Below are 14,391 nucleotides of genomic sequence, written 5' to 3'. Positions count from 1 at the left end.
CGGAGCTGCGTCCCGGCTGCCCCGCTCGTCCCTCCCGTGGGTGGCCGGTGGCGCGCGCCCGCCGCTGCCGCCATGTCCGCCGAGCAGGTGAGCGGCCTCTGCGAGCAGCTGGTGAAGGCGGTGACCGTCATCATGGACCCGGCGTCCACGCAGCGGTACCGCCTGGAGGCCCTCAAGGTACCGCCCGGCCGGGGAGGGAGGGAGAGAGGGACAGAGGGAGGGAGGGAGCCGGGCTCCGGCCACGCGGGTGCCCCGTCCGCACGGCCCCGGGCGAGCGAGAGCCTGGCGGGCCGGTCCCGGCGTCCCCTGAGGCGCTGGGAGCCGTCAGCAGGCGCGGGCGTCGGGCGGCCGCGTGTCCCACGGCGTGCTCCGCCAGGGATGGGGCTGCCGCCTCCTGCCCCGGTGTGTAACTGCGTGTACGCGTCCCGGCCTTCCCTCCCCTAGTTCTGCGAGGAGTTCAAGGAGAAGTGCCCCATCTGCGTGCCCTGCGGGCTGAAGCTGGCGGAGAAGACGCAGACGGCCATCGTCCGGCACTTCGGCCTGCAGATCCTGGAGCATGTGGTCAAGTAAGTCAGCTCGTCCCGTGCCGCCGAGCCGGGGAAGGGTCCCGGCCTGCCGCCACCCAGGGATCTGTGCCTGTTCCAGCACCTCGTGCCTCAGGGAGGCACATTTAGGACGCAGGGAGTTTGTTGTGCAGCAGAGGACAGTTGCAGTCTTGCTCTGGATTTTTTTCTTTTTCCGTAAAAGAAGGAGGGGAGAGAATGCTTTTAGGCAGGTTGCGAAGGTGAATTCACTGAGCTGTAAGACACGTTGACATCACAGGATGAAAATAAGCACCCTGGGTTACCAGTAGGTCTTTGCAGTGTTGTGTCATTGGCCTCCTGCTAACAAAGAGGCTTTGTATTAGTTCAGTTCTGAGATTCCTTTCTCTGCTGCCTCTACAGACCTGATGCTTTGTGCTTTTGCTGCTGCTTCTGGTGTCTGTTGACCTCAGTGGGGCACGCCCATTTGCCAGCAGCAGTTTAACGTAGCTTTTTTATTAAGGGATTGGGTGCTGGTAGAGGCAGGAGCTGTAGTGTCTCTAGGTAAAGAAGCAATGGTTCCTTAAGAATCGAGTCAGAGACTGTAACAAATGTTTTGACTTGGTTTCCTTTGTTTATTTTTGACAGATACCGCTGGAACAATATGCCTCGCCTAGAAAAAGTTTATCTAAAGAACAATGTTATGGGCCTCATATCCAGTGTAAGTACCTGCTGCCCCAGGCTGTTCTCTGAAATGGGAGAGCAAAACTAAAAAATACTCCAGTTAATTAGCACAGAGGATCTGAATGCAGTTTTGCATTTCATTGCTTTTTGCTTTGCGTCTCTGGTTGTTTTAGTGCTATACTCAGATGAATAACCATGTTACCTCACATGGTAGGAAGTTGTGAGGCTTGTATAACATATATAAGGTACTTTTTCTTTTCTTAGGAGGAAAATCACTAACTATGGATATTGTTATATTTTGCAAAAATACTAAAGCCATTATTTTGGTCGTGTTTTCTCTGTTGTTGTGATTGCTCTCGTGACCAAGTGATGTTCTTTTGAGGAGAATCCTTCGGGTTCCCAGAGTTGATTAGCTATGGATGCTTGGGAGCATAGGAGTGTCATCTAAGGTAGCTGCAATGAAGAGTGTTTTGTTTTGGTTTAGTTTTTGTGATTTAGAATCTTTGCAAACACTGTGTTTCCCAGGTCAGAGTTATAAATGCCTGATACTTGCTGTTTTTTGGAACTGTCCCCCTTCTGTCACAGGGAACTCAAAGTATCCTGGAGGAGGAAAGTCATATTAAGGATGTACTGTCTCGCATTGTGGTGGAGATGATCAAGAGGGAATGGCCTCAGCACTGGCCTGACATGCTAAAGGAGCTGGATACCCTCTCCAAGCAAGGGGTATGAAACACAGCTGTCTGGTCTCTTTTGCTTGCTCTTAGTATGGGGTTCAGTCTTCCATCATCCTGACAAAAATCTAACTCACTCATGGTCAAGTGAGACAGGTTGGTGATGGACTCAAAAACCCCGTAAGATTAAGCTATCCTGAGATGACTTTAGCAGAAAGAAGGCCATCCTCCTGCTGTTTTATTTTCTCAACGTTGACCTATGTCTTCATGCATGCTTGCTTTCTCTCCACATCTTTGCGCTAGTTGCTAGAGATTTTAATGTTTGGACTGTGCTGATGGAGTGTATTTCACTTTGGGACATCAGGAAACTCAGACAGAACTGGTGATGTTCATCCTCCTACGTTTGGCAGAGGATGTGGTGACTTTTCAAACTCTACCTACCCAGCGGCGACGAGATATCCAGCAAACCCTCACCCAGAACATGGAAAAGATCTTCAGCTTCCTTCTAACTGCTCTGCAGCAAAATGTCAGCAAGTACAGATGCATGGTAAGAGTCTCCTTCCCTTGGGTTTAGTCTGTGCTGGAGGCATTTAGGAATTGGGATGCAACTCACAAATTGTTGGGGAAGTAAGTGCAAAAACTGAAATCTGTTGCTGCTACTCTGAGGTAGGGATCTGCTGTGGCCTGGGAAGCTGATGCTGATCCGAGAGACTGAACACACAAAGCTGATAGTGGTAGTGTTGATACTTTCATTTTGCTAGTGTAAATGGCTTGAGTGGATGCATGCTTCATACTGTTGGGATGCATGCTGGCACTATGGGTGTACAGCTTAGAAAATGAAGGTGTGGTTGTGGCGGAAACAGGTAATTTGGGGTGGTTTATGCAACACATAAGAGTGATTAAGAGATGCCATTCAGGAATCGTGTCTACTCTCTCACGCTGCAGTGCTACATTTGAGGTGATGCACCAAAATGCATGAATTTCTGATGTCTCAACATGCTTCTGGGCCTCTGGTCCTTTTCTCCAAGAGCTCAAGTCAGGAAGCCCTTTTTTTGCAAAGCTGTAGTAAAGAATGTTCTTCTATTTTTGTGTAAACAGACTTCTTTTCTGAATTCTTACCTAGAATCAGAGATGTGCAGTCACATTGTCAGTCACAGTGGCTGATGATGAGGATTTTCTACCCCAGTCTATTCCTGAAAAGGAAGTGGAATTGAGAGTGAAGCACAGTTGGAAAACCAAACTAGAAACTAGTTGCTTAGTCATATCTCATATTCTTTTTCCCGTTAATTAAAATGCAGAGTTAATACTAAATGTGAAACTGGGAACCAATGAAACCTTTTTCTACCTGACTTCTGTTCACCTTCCTGATGCACTGTCAGGCTGAGCAACTCCCCCTGTAGAGCAGCTGGTTTTCTGTGCAGTTCATGGTGGTGGGAGGGTGACCCTTGTGTGTTTTGTAGTCTGGTTGAAATGCATTTCCAGGTAAGGTTTGCATTGCAATGCTTGAGGCTCTGAAGTGTGGCTGCTTCCGCTAACAGTGGAATCTTTCTGATTGGCAAGGTTGGAGCACCCCAGGAACAAGAAGTCCTCTCCACTCCACAGGTTAGCAGATCTTTGGGCTATTTGTGCACAGGGTCATTACTGAGGGTTGGGTGTTCGCCTGCCTGCCCACAGACTGGGGGAGATGATGGACAGGACCATAATAGTGGACAGTGCTTATAAGTATGATGGATTAATAGATAAACATGTTTATAAGATGGGTCATATATGAAATATTTGAGACTCAAGCTGATTAACTTAAAAAATCACTGCAGTGAATAGTCCAAACCAAAACCTTGCAGTAGAAAGAAATGCTTTTGGTGTCTCTGCATCTAAAAAAAAAATCAAATCTGAGTATCTGTACGACTCTTTTGCATTAAGCAGAAAGATGGTACAGGCAGTGCATTGTTGCTGTTAAGTGTCCTAGGCCTGGGAGTCAGGATGTAAAAGTCTCCAGGTCTCTCCATCTGACTTTCTGACTGTTGATAAATCACCCTTTCAGACCTGAATCTTAAGAGCCACCAGAATCTTTTCAGAGTCTGGCTTTTGGGTATAAGATGCTCTTAAAAGGTCAAAAGTTTGTTTCCTGGAATCCTCCAGGATGTTCCAAAATGTCTTTCCTTCTTGTCTCCTGCGTCTCCCTCATTCCTACTGACTTGAGTGTTACCTTTTGGATAAGAAGGCAGTTGTGACTTAACTCGGCAATTCAGAGTCCTGTTGTCTTACCTGGCTGGGGGCTGCAGAGATGACTTTATTGGCTGCAACAATGTCCTGAGTGGGAGACTGTGGTGCAGCCTCTTTTCTGGTGTCCTTGAGGATAAGCCTGTCCAGTGGTGCTGGGTAGAAGTGTGTGCTGTAGCTGTTTACTTACTCTCATTTTCTTTTTCAGAAGACTGATTTGGCTCAGGAACCAAAGGTGAGTGGACCTATATAGATGGGCGTTAGCTCATTAGTAATTCTTAAGATTAAGGTTACTTAAAACTAGTCTTTTCCCAGGCTTTTGAGTCTGTTGCCTGCAGTTTCATGCAGATGGTTTTTTCACTCTTAATACAATGCCCTTGAGAAGAGATGAGTGAGGAGTGGCAGCAGAAGGATCCAAATCTCTCACTTTTTCTGGGGGGTTCTTGGTACTGTTATTTCAAGGAGTGAGAGGCTTTAGATGGGAATTGGTGTTTTTCTGTGGCTCTGACTTCGTGCCTCCTCTCTGTTCACAGGCCCAGGCAAACTGTCGTGTGGGGATAGCAGCACTCAACACTTTGGCTGGCTACATTGACTGGGTAGCCCTAAGCCATATTACAGCAGACAACTGCAAGCTCTTGGAGATGTTGTGTCTGCTCCTAAATGAGCCTGAACTCCAGGTTGGAGCAGCAGAGTGTCTCCTGATTGCTGTCAGCAGAAAAGTGAGTTCTTCTTTCCTGGCTCTTCTGACTCCCTTTTATTATTTTTCCTCTTTTCCTATATGATTCTTCAGACTGTGCAATGCTATCTTTGCCCTTTTATCTGAGAATCAAAATTCAAATTTAGCTGATTTTGTTAATGATATTTGGTGTGAATGTCAGGTCAGCACAATACATAGAGCAACCATTGGAGTCCTCTCCAAATTCTGTGCTCGCTTCTCCTTGCAGTTTGAACTTGGAGGTCCTGACCTTTTACCCCCACTTCCTACAGCTGTGAAGTGGAAAATAATGTCATCAGCTGTGTCACCTGGCAAGTCATAGAAATGACAGCAGAATCTAAACAATGATTTGTTTAGATTTGACCCAGAATGATTTGATCCATTCATTCACAAGTAGCTGAGTGTCAAGGCTGAGCGGTTATCAGCTGCCTGTAACTAGCCAGTCTTCTGTGAATAAAAGATAACATCTCACTTTTGCCATTTAAAGTTCCTGTGGTGGGATTGCTTGGAGAAATTTTTTTAGATCAGGTACCTTGGAATTTTGACAAATTTTTACTTATGCGGACCCTAAGCCCCTCCCCAGATGTAAGGAAAACTGCGACTCACATAGTTTTGCTTGCAGATGGAAATAACTATTTATGTAGATGGGAATAAATAGTTACATTAAAATTGAGGCATGTGATGTGTTTTGTGCATAGGGTAAGCTGGAGGATCGGAAGCCTCTGATGGTCTTGTTTGGAGATGTTGCCATGCACTGCATCCTCTCTGCTGCCCAGTGAGTACCGTGGTGCTGCTGTGATTTCACACAAAAATGCATGCAAATGGTTTTGTAGGTGTAAAAGATAATACTGCTGCTTAAGTAAAGGAAGTGGGAACTGGATAGGAGAGAGCAAAACCACCATTTGCTTTGCAAAACCTGGAAAACCAGGTTTGTTTTTTTTTTTAAGCCATAATTGAAAGACAAAGAGGTGTAAATATCACAGCTTCCCTGGTTTTCTATTTTAGCCTGAAACTGATCAGGAGGAGGGACTCTTTCAAAAAGGCAATTTCAAAGGTTTTAGATGCCAATAAAGCAGTACTTCTTGATAATAGCAAAGAAAATACCACTGTGATAAAATGAAATTGCTCTAGTCCTCTTTTTGTCTTCAAGATAGAAAGCAGTGTGCCTGTCAGCTACAGCCTGAGTAACTGTGATCCTGTTTTTCCCCCCTTCCCTCGTTCCCAGGACAGCAGATGGAGAAGGCCTGGTGGAGAAGCACTATGTTTTCTTGAAGAGACTTTGCCAAGTTTTGTGCGCATTGGGCAGCCAGCTATGTGCGTTGCTAGTAAGTCGTTATTAACACCAACAGCAACCCTGGCAGGGCTAGTGTTTAGGGCTGGGGCTTGAGACAGCCCTGATCTAAGGTAGGGCCAGACTTCTCTATGCACAGCTGTAGGGTTCTCTCTATGCATTTCCAGAAGGCAGAAAGGGTTCTGCTTTTAAGTGGGCTAACTGTATCCTGCCAAGTCGTAGGAAGGTAGACTGGAGGGACCCCAAATGATGCCAGGGCTTTGCTGTCATCAAGGACCATTTCCTATAACCTCTGTAAAATACTGAGCTTCACTGAGAATCGATCAGATTTTTAGTTGGCTACTGCTACAGAAAATCTAGTCCAGGAAATTACTCTTTTATTGGAAGCCTTTTAAATTTTCCAATAAAAATGACTCAGAGAGTATACCTGTCTGTTCTTCTACCAAGACTCTCTCAAGCTGAAGGAAGAAGCAGATTTTGTTCCTGCTGTTCATCTTTGTAATGTTTTGTGTCAATGTTGAAATGAAGATGCAAATTCATACTGTTCATGCCACGCTGGTGCTGACTTCCCACTCCCTCCATTCAGCAATAAAGAGGGCAGGCTTGTGAGAGATATTGTTTGTGGGGGGATTGAAGCAACCAGCCTGTAAAAGTGATAGAGCAAAGTTAAGTCTCCTAGGGAGGGAAAGAAAAAAACAAAAACAACCTTTGAGAATTCATCCCTGAAAAGAATGAACGGCATACAGGGTACTTTGCTACTTGTAGTGACTCTACTTGCTGTTAGGCAGTAGCTGTTAATCCATAATGAAGTAATGAGCTTGCTAATTCAGAGTCACTTGGAAGAGGCAGCACTGAGCTGTACAGTTCAGGGATCTTGAGGCACCAGGTCATGTTACAATTTCTGAGAAGCAGCAAAACCTTGAATTGAAACCTTGAGCTTGGCTCCCAGCAAAACTTAATTTCCTGACAAACTTCCAAGAAAGTTACTGGTCATGGATATGCATATGTTAAATGCACTAAACGTTTGGAGAAGTGGAGTGAAATTATCTGGGTGTATATTCTTGTGAAATTCTTCAGTTTGAATTGCACTACTTTGGTACTGCTGCATGGGTTTGTCCCAGTAGAAGTAAAATCGTGACTTGTGGTAGCAGCAGTGGTTGTGAATTTGGTTTTGATGGAACTCCATTATGTGAGAAGTCACCCTTTGCTATTGAATGAGGGTGGTGGTGTCTCCAGCACCTCCAGGCTGGTCAGCAGAACTTGATTCTCCTTGGGCTATACTGGTTTCAGAAAAAAATCACTTGTTCAGTGTTTCTGTCTCTGCTCCTTTACAGTCTATGGCCTTGGATGTAGTGCTCCTGCTTTACCCTGAAACATACCATTTGTGAGCCCAGCCTGCCATAAAGTTAGTATTTTGTCTGAAATACTTCATGTTCCTCATAGGGCTCAGATTGTGATGTGGAAACACCAGCCAACTTTGGAAAATACCTTGAGTCATTTTTAGCCTTCACAACCCATCCCAGCCAGGTATGTTAAGGGCTGAAAGTCTCGCTTGTGTCTGTGTGTGTGAATGCATAATTGAGCTAGCCTGTAGAAAACTGCAGAAATTCAGCTGCTAAGTATTGCTCTCTAGGCTCTCCATTTCAGTTGAAGGCCTGGAAGGCAGAGTGTTTTCTACTCCATTGCCAACCCATCAAGAACAGTTCCTGAACATAGAGAACTGAGTAGAAAATGCAGAATTTTGCAACCAGTCCTAGTATTAGAGATTTTTTGCTTTCTGAGAATTTGGGGTGTGCCTTCAAGATGCCTTGGCCTCAACTTAGTAGTCAGTATAATTTACTGTTGCTTTCTGATAGCAGCACTTAATGTGAGCAGTGGAAATTCCAACACTGAAATCCTCCTCTGTTCCTCTCTTTTCTCTCTTCTTCCCCCAGTTTCTGCGCTCTTCCACCCAGATCACATGGGGAGCCCTCTTTCGGCATGAAGTTCTGTCTCATGACCCTTTGTTGCTGGCTGTCGTTCCCAAGTATCTCCGTGCATCTATGACCAACCTGGTGAAGGTACATGGAAATTACAGTTGGTTGTGAGAAGGTGTCTGGTGAATGTGCCCTGTGGGTCATGGGGGAAGAAACTAAATTTTTGTTGTGTCGTGGCCAGACATGATCTCCAGGCTGCTGAGCACACAGTTGTGTCTTGCTTGTGTCTCCAGCCTTCATCTCCTTGAAGCTGGTGTTAGCTGTGATGGGTGACTTCTCTTTCTTCCTGACCTTTTCCACTTTGTCTCCAGGTGGGCTTTCCTTCCAAAGCAGACAGCCCTAGCTGTGAATACTCCCGTTTTGATTTTGACAGTGATGAGGACTTCAATGCCTTCTTCAACTGTAAGTTGCCATGACCCTTTGTGCATTCTGTTGTCTGTCTCTGCCTTCCTGCTTTTAATCACTGGCCGAGCTTGGAGCCTACCAAATTGGCTTGGCAGCTTTTGTTTCATTTGTTTCATTTCATGTTCCATTTGTTTCTCAACTTTTCAAGTCTGGATCTCGGAGTAAATTAAGTTAGGATTATCCTGGGGCAGCTCATGTGTTTAATTTTGCTATTTGCTGTTTTGCTGGCTGTCAGATAGATAGCCTAACAGCATTCTGGTGTCAAAGCAAATGTGTCTTTTGGTCACCTAGAGGAGGAAATCAAACAGCCTCAAGTCATACTCGGGTTAGGAGAGGAAGGCAGCTTTACAAAAGACTTTAGATGTCATTCGAGGAAGAAAATGTCTTGGCCCTGGTAGGAAGCTTCTGGTTTAGTATCAATAGCTAGAGTTGAGCAATTCAAATAGACAAATTTAATTGGGATCTTAAACCAGCACTGGATAATAATGATTTTAGTTTTGTGTTTTTCTTCCCAAAACTGAAGTGGGTTCACACTGGCGGATGTAGTTTGGTACTAACTTGGTACTAACTGGTACTTGGTACTACTGATGTAGTTTGGTGGATGGGAGGATACATTGAATAAATTACATAAATTTTTACTTTTTACATTTATGTCTGAAGATTTTAAGTGTTGCATTTTTTTATTGCTTACTGGATAGTTTTACTGTAATAAATCCATTTGGGTAGAAACTGTAAAGTAGCTAAATGCACAAAGCCAGAATCTGAAATAGTTTTAGAGGATTAAGTTATATTGAAGACATTACATATATAAGAAAAATATAACTAATTTGAAACACAAAATAAAATTACTTGGCAACACAACTTTCACAGCTTTATTAAACAGTGCAAGTTGCATTTGTGTAGTCAGCAGTCCTGATTCTTTTGTGTGGTCATACACTGGAATATTTTGGAACAAATTAAATTCCTGTTCAGTACTTTGTTTCTTGTATCTTTGAAATTGAAAACAAGGCAACTGGGTTTTGACTTCAAATTTGTCATTAGTTGAATAATCTAGGAAAAGTGTGTTTAGCTAAAGGAAGTGGCAGTTATCTAATGCTGGTATTTTATCTCAGTATCCCAAGATGCTTTATAAGCAGTAAACATAGTTTGAAGAGTATTTTACATGAAGAATAGTGGCTTAATTGTATTAAATCTGCTTTAGCATTGTTGCCTTTTCCTGGTCTTAAAAAAGTGAGAGCCAGACACGGTTAAGGGATAAGGGGGTTTTACCTCAGTGAGGTAAAAGGTCCTGCAATGCACCTTACTGAAGTGTTGCACCAATAAAGGTCCTTATTAAAATACTGAAGTAAAAACCCCTTATCCTTTAACCATGTCTGGCTCTCAATTTTTTAAGACCAGGAAAAGACATCAGCATAGATTTTCATAATTCATACTGCATTTTAATTGTACTTCTTTTTATGTTAGTCCATTATTTTTTAGTCTGCTTAAATCACTTCCAAAATTGCCCATCCTGTTGTACCTGCTTTACTATTTGTAAATAGTGCCTGCTACACAGCTATTGCCAAAGCAGAAGTCCATAATATTTGTGGGTCTGCAAAATTTGCAGCATCAGCTGGTTTCTTGATGTGTGATTTTTCCCTCCAGCTTTCCGAGCCCAGCAAGGAGAGGTGATGAGAATGGCTTGTCGTCTGGACCCTCTAACTGGTTTCCAAATGGCTGGTGAATGGCTGAAGTACCAACTCACAGCTCCTCTTGATACTGGACCCATGAACTGTAGGTTACCTGAAAAAAAAATAGGGATATGGGATTTATTTTTTAATTAAAGCCAAGAAGAAACTTCTTGGCCTTTTTTTGGTTGATGTTGTTGAAGTGGTAGCTATGACTCCATGCTAGATTTTCAGGCTTTTAAGGTTTTTGCAGGTTAAAAGCAGAACCGAGTCAAACCCACCCCTTCCTTAATTTATCCCTTTGGAGTCTGCTTATGGAATAAGTAATGTAAAGCCCCTGGCTCCTCCTTTCTTTCCCCCAAATCTCTCTGCAGAACAGCTACAGCTGTCCCTCTGATACAATTTTACAATTATTTGGCAATTTTATCTTTGTAACATGTTAATTACTTTTGTTAGGGAAGTTATGCATATCTGGCAAATCCCTTGTCATTCACTTTGCTTTCCCTGCTGTGAAGGAAGACTGCTTGGTGCTCTGCAAAGGCACACTGAGGGCAGTCTTGCCTTCAGTGCTGAGTCTGGGCAGGTGATCTCTGTTCCCTTCTCTGATTTGTTCATATTGCTCTGCATAGTACCTCAAAGACTTACGTCTCTGGAGCCTTCACTTCAGTGAAGCAAATCACATGAGATTACATTATTTGCTCCCAGTGCATCGCTGCCAGGCATCTGCAGGGAGAGCTGTGTGCTTAAAATACTTGAGTGCTAAGGTGTTGCAGCACAGGAACTTGACAGGCTTCTGTTGAGGAGCCTGGTGAAAGCTCCAGTGTTCTCTTCCTTTCAGCTAAGACAGGCGAAGGTCTCTGCTCCATCTTCTCTCCATCCTTTGTGCAGTGGGATGCCATGACCTTCTTCTCAGAGAGCGTCATCAGCCAGATGTTTCGAACCATGGATAAAGATGTATGTGTATCTTATGCTCCTGCCTTTTCTCCTGGTTTCTTCTGGGTCCACACCAGTGGGTTTTTGCAGTTACCCTTGAGCAGTTTTTAGTAACTGGTTACCTCCATGCAAAACCCAGATTGTTTGATGAGCCATTCTCATGAGGAATAACGACTCTTCTTTTGATGACACCAAACTCATACTGACATGTCTTAGTTTTGGGCACTGTGGGATGAGAAGTCACAGGAGAGTGCTCAGGTGACATGCTTTTGCATAGTGCCTTTCTAGAGAAGAGATTGCTTAAAGAAGAATTTATTTCTGTTTAATTATCCTCTTATTAGATTGTTAAAAAAATATTTAAACTTCAAACTAAATGAGAGGAACTATGTCCAGAGAGTAGGAGATCAGAAGCTTTTTCTCTGTCTTTTGTTCAATGGCAGGCAAATCAGAAGGATCAGTTTGATGTAGACTGACTTGATTTTTTTAGTAGATTAAGCTGCTCATGCACTAATCAATCTAATCACAGTAGAATAATTATATGGGTCAATACAGTTGGTTAAGCATGGAATCTCTTGGACAGTGTCAAGAGAATTGGGAGACAGACTGAGAGAGGAAATTTGACTTTCCCAGTATGGGGACTAGAGACTTATGTCTCAATACTGCCCTATCGACAGTGGTGATGATAGTGTCCTTTTTGCCTCAGCTTTTTTCCTAGTTTTGTAGGAAGTATACTACAGGTTGAAGTATTGAGTGTTGCCTCCCTTTTTCTTTCCTTCTTTTTTTTTTCCTACCTTTGTAGGAAATCCCAGTGAATGATGGCATAGATCTCCTGCAGCTTGTCCTTAATTTTGAAACAAAAGATCCTCTCATCCTGTCCTGTGTGCTCACCAATGTCTCTGCTCTCTTTCCATTTGTCACTTACCGACCAGAATACCTCCCACAAGTACTTTCCAAGGTAGGTACGTGCAGACCCTGCTAAAATCACATCACTTTTTTGTGGTGCAGGACTCTTGGACTAAACTGCAGGAATCAATCCTCTTAATCCTCTTGGTATTGCTGTCAGGAAAGGACTATGCTTCATGTTAAAGATGGGAGAAACCAAGACTGAGGCTTGTCACAAGAAGAGTAATGTTAATTAAGCCAAATTTTATAGTTCTTAGCCTTAAATCTTAGTCTGGCGATTTTCTATTTCAAGGCCTCACTGTATTGATGATTCATCTTTCAGCTCACTCAGGGGTTTTTCCCTGACTTCAGTGAAATTGCACCAAAACCTGTTCCTTGAGCTCAAACAGACATGAGTGCTAAATATTAACAAATGATCTAAGTTTTTTTGTTTTTCCTCCCTTTTCTCGCAGCTGTTTGCTTCAGTTACCTTTGAAGTTGTAGAAGAAAGTAAGGTACGTCTGAATTATTATCTACTAATGAGCTATAACAGTTGGATCAAATCATATTCTAGTGGAGAGAGCATCCTGAGTCTAAGGACTCTGCTGAAGTAGGCTTCTCAAGTATAGTTCTACTCCTGAAAAGTTGGGGAGTCTAGATATTGCTGATCTCTGTGGTTGACATAACTCATAAGCTTAGAAGGCCACAGGTGTGCTTTAAGGCCAGTACACTTAGTTCCTCCACTTAGTGCTGGCCTTCCTGAGAGTGAAATCCCTTCATTAGCTCGGTATTCTTTCAGTACTTGGTATGCATGGCTCTAAAGGATGACTGTAAACCCACCCAGTTACTTAAGGAGTGCTTGGAGTCTTGAAATAGTGAGTTAGAGCCATGGCATCCTCACTCCTGAAATACAGCTTGTTTCAACATGGACTTCTTGAGTTGACTACTGCATCAGAGGAAATTTGGTTGCTGCATGATTGTTTAGAGGGAAGAGGGGAGGCATGGAAATATTTTTTTTAATTTGTGCTCAACAGTGCAGAAATCTATATATAATGAATTTGTCTCTTGAAGATACCCTGCATTTGGCTGAACTTTTGTTTTGTTGCATTGAAGTTTGTTGTGTCTGTCCAGGCTCCTAGAACTCGAGCAGTGAAGAATGTGAGAAGGCACGCATGCTCTTCAATCATAAAGATGTGCCGGGATTACCCTCAGCTTGTCCTGGTATGTAAATGCAACTACCATGAAGTCTTGCCTCAGTTTCAGTTGGATTTTGTGGGATCTTCAGCTTCCTTGGATACAGTCTCTGCTTTCCTTGCAAGAAGCATTCCTGCTGCACAAATGGCAAAGTTGTTCATTCCCTGTACCTCTTTCTTCCCCTCTGAAAAATTTTCTGCCTGAGGAGTTGAATTGTAGATTGGTGGGTTAAATGTAAGAGGGATGAGGAGGAGGATGCAAGCAGCACTGCATTGGTTTTATGGGAATGTTTGCTGAATGTCCGTGTTACCACCTATGCTGGTCTCAGTTCATTCTTTAGCCGAAGACACTAGCATAGCTAATCACTAGATGTTCTTCTGATACTTAATGGAATATAGGAGGAAAAGGAGAGTATTTGTTTTCTGGGTGAGCTTAGAAGACAAATACATTTATATTCCATGAGCTGTGTTTTGTTTGTTTTGCTGAAGTAAACAGTCTCTGCATACAACATTCTTTAGATGTGTATCTGTGGAGGGGGAGCTAGGGTTATGGGAAGACCATAGGATACCACTAATTTAAACAAAGACATTTTTGAAGGATGTTAATTTAAAGGTTCCAGTCTGCATTCTGAAATGATGCTAAGAACTAATGGGTTGGGTTTTGTTCCACTCTATTGGTCCTTGAGCTATAGCTGTCTCTTTCCCATGGCCAGCCAGACATCCTCAGTAGAAGTACCAAGAACCCAGAGTTGCCCCAAAAGATGTTCAGAGATCTTTTCTGAAGGGGATGATTGCTAATGCTTGTACAAAATTATGGATAGATGTGGTGGCAAGTGGAGAAGGAAAGGAAGAAATGCAAGAATTCTTGTGGCACTCATCATTATCATATAAATTGTTACTTACCACAAATAAAATCTTAAGTCTGGCCAAAGAAGCAAGGTGTTTTCTGTGGGCAAATAAAAGCACCAGAACTGCTTTGAGGTGTGATACTGTTTTAGGGGGTACAACTGCCATGGGAGAGATTTCCTCTTCTTATTTCAGTCATTCTGGAGATTTAAAGTAAAATGAGTGCAGGATAATGATAGAGGGGTAGGGAAGAATAGAGGTTCTCTTAGACTGAACATGCAAAGAAACTTCAGTGTGGGGAGGAGATGACTATGCTGAGAAAAGGTAACAGATACACTCCTCCAGCAGTACAGTTCACCCCTTCTCTACCTCCACCAGCAGCCCTCC

The 14,391-nt window shown here is 43.3% G+C and overlaps 1 protein-coding gene across 4 annotated transcripts in view; it reads left to right on the top strand.

Moving 5' to 3' along the window:
- Positions 1–3: 3 nt before the first annotated feature.
- XPO5 (exportin 5) overlaps positions 4–14,391 on the top strand; it is a 30,323-nt gene continuing 15,935 nt past the window's right edge. Inside the window, exons 1-18 of one of the 4 annotated variants that reach the window (XM_033054096.2) lie at positions 4–177; positions 445–566; positions 1,170–1,242; positions 1,791–1,928; positions 2,241–2,423; positions 3,437–3,478; positions 4,305–4,331; positions 4,630–4,815; positions 5,510–5,586; positions 6,037–6,136; positions 7,546–7,629; positions 8,037–8,162; positions 8,390–8,480; positions 10,128–10,256; positions 10,989–11,104; positions 11,883–12,038; positions 12,439–12,480; positions 13,097–13,186. In XM_033054096.2, coding sequence (XP_032909987.1) covers positions 73–177; positions 445–566; positions 1,170–1,242; positions 1,791–1,928; positions 2,241–2,423; positions 3,437–3,478; positions 4,305–4,331; positions 4,630–4,815; positions 5,510–5,586; positions 6,037–6,136; positions 7,546–7,629; positions 8,037–8,162; positions 8,390–8,480; positions 10,128–10,256; positions 10,989–11,104; positions 11,883–12,038; positions 12,439–12,480; positions 13,097–13,186 — 1,887 coding nt within the window. In that variant the 5' untranslated portion in view covers positions 4–72. Of the gene's footprint in view, positions 178–444; positions 567–1,169; positions 1,243–1,790; positions 1,929–2,240; positions 2,424–3,436; positions 3,479–4,304; positions 4,332–4,629; positions 4,816–5,509; positions 5,587–6,036; positions 6,137–7,545; positions 7,630–8,036; positions 8,163–8,389; positions 8,481–10,127; positions 10,257–10,988; positions 11,105–11,882; positions 12,039–12,438; positions 12,481–13,078; positions 13,187–14,391 lie in introns of all 4 variants that reach the window. The other 3 variants (XM_033054095.2, XM_033054098.2, XM_033054097.2) reach the window with 3 other exon arrangements.

Source organism: Catharus ustulatus, chromosome 3, assembly GCF_009819885.2.
Source record: "Catharus ustulatus isolate bCatUst1 chromosome 3, bCatUst1.pri.v2, whole genome shotgun sequence".
In the NCBI taxonomy this organism is placed as follows: Eukaryota; Metazoa; Chordata; class Aves; order Passeriformes; family Turdidae; genus Catharus; species Catharus ustulatus.
The sequence above is the reverse complement of the archived record's forward strand: the minus strand, read 5'-3'. Positions and strand labels throughout refer to the sequence as shown.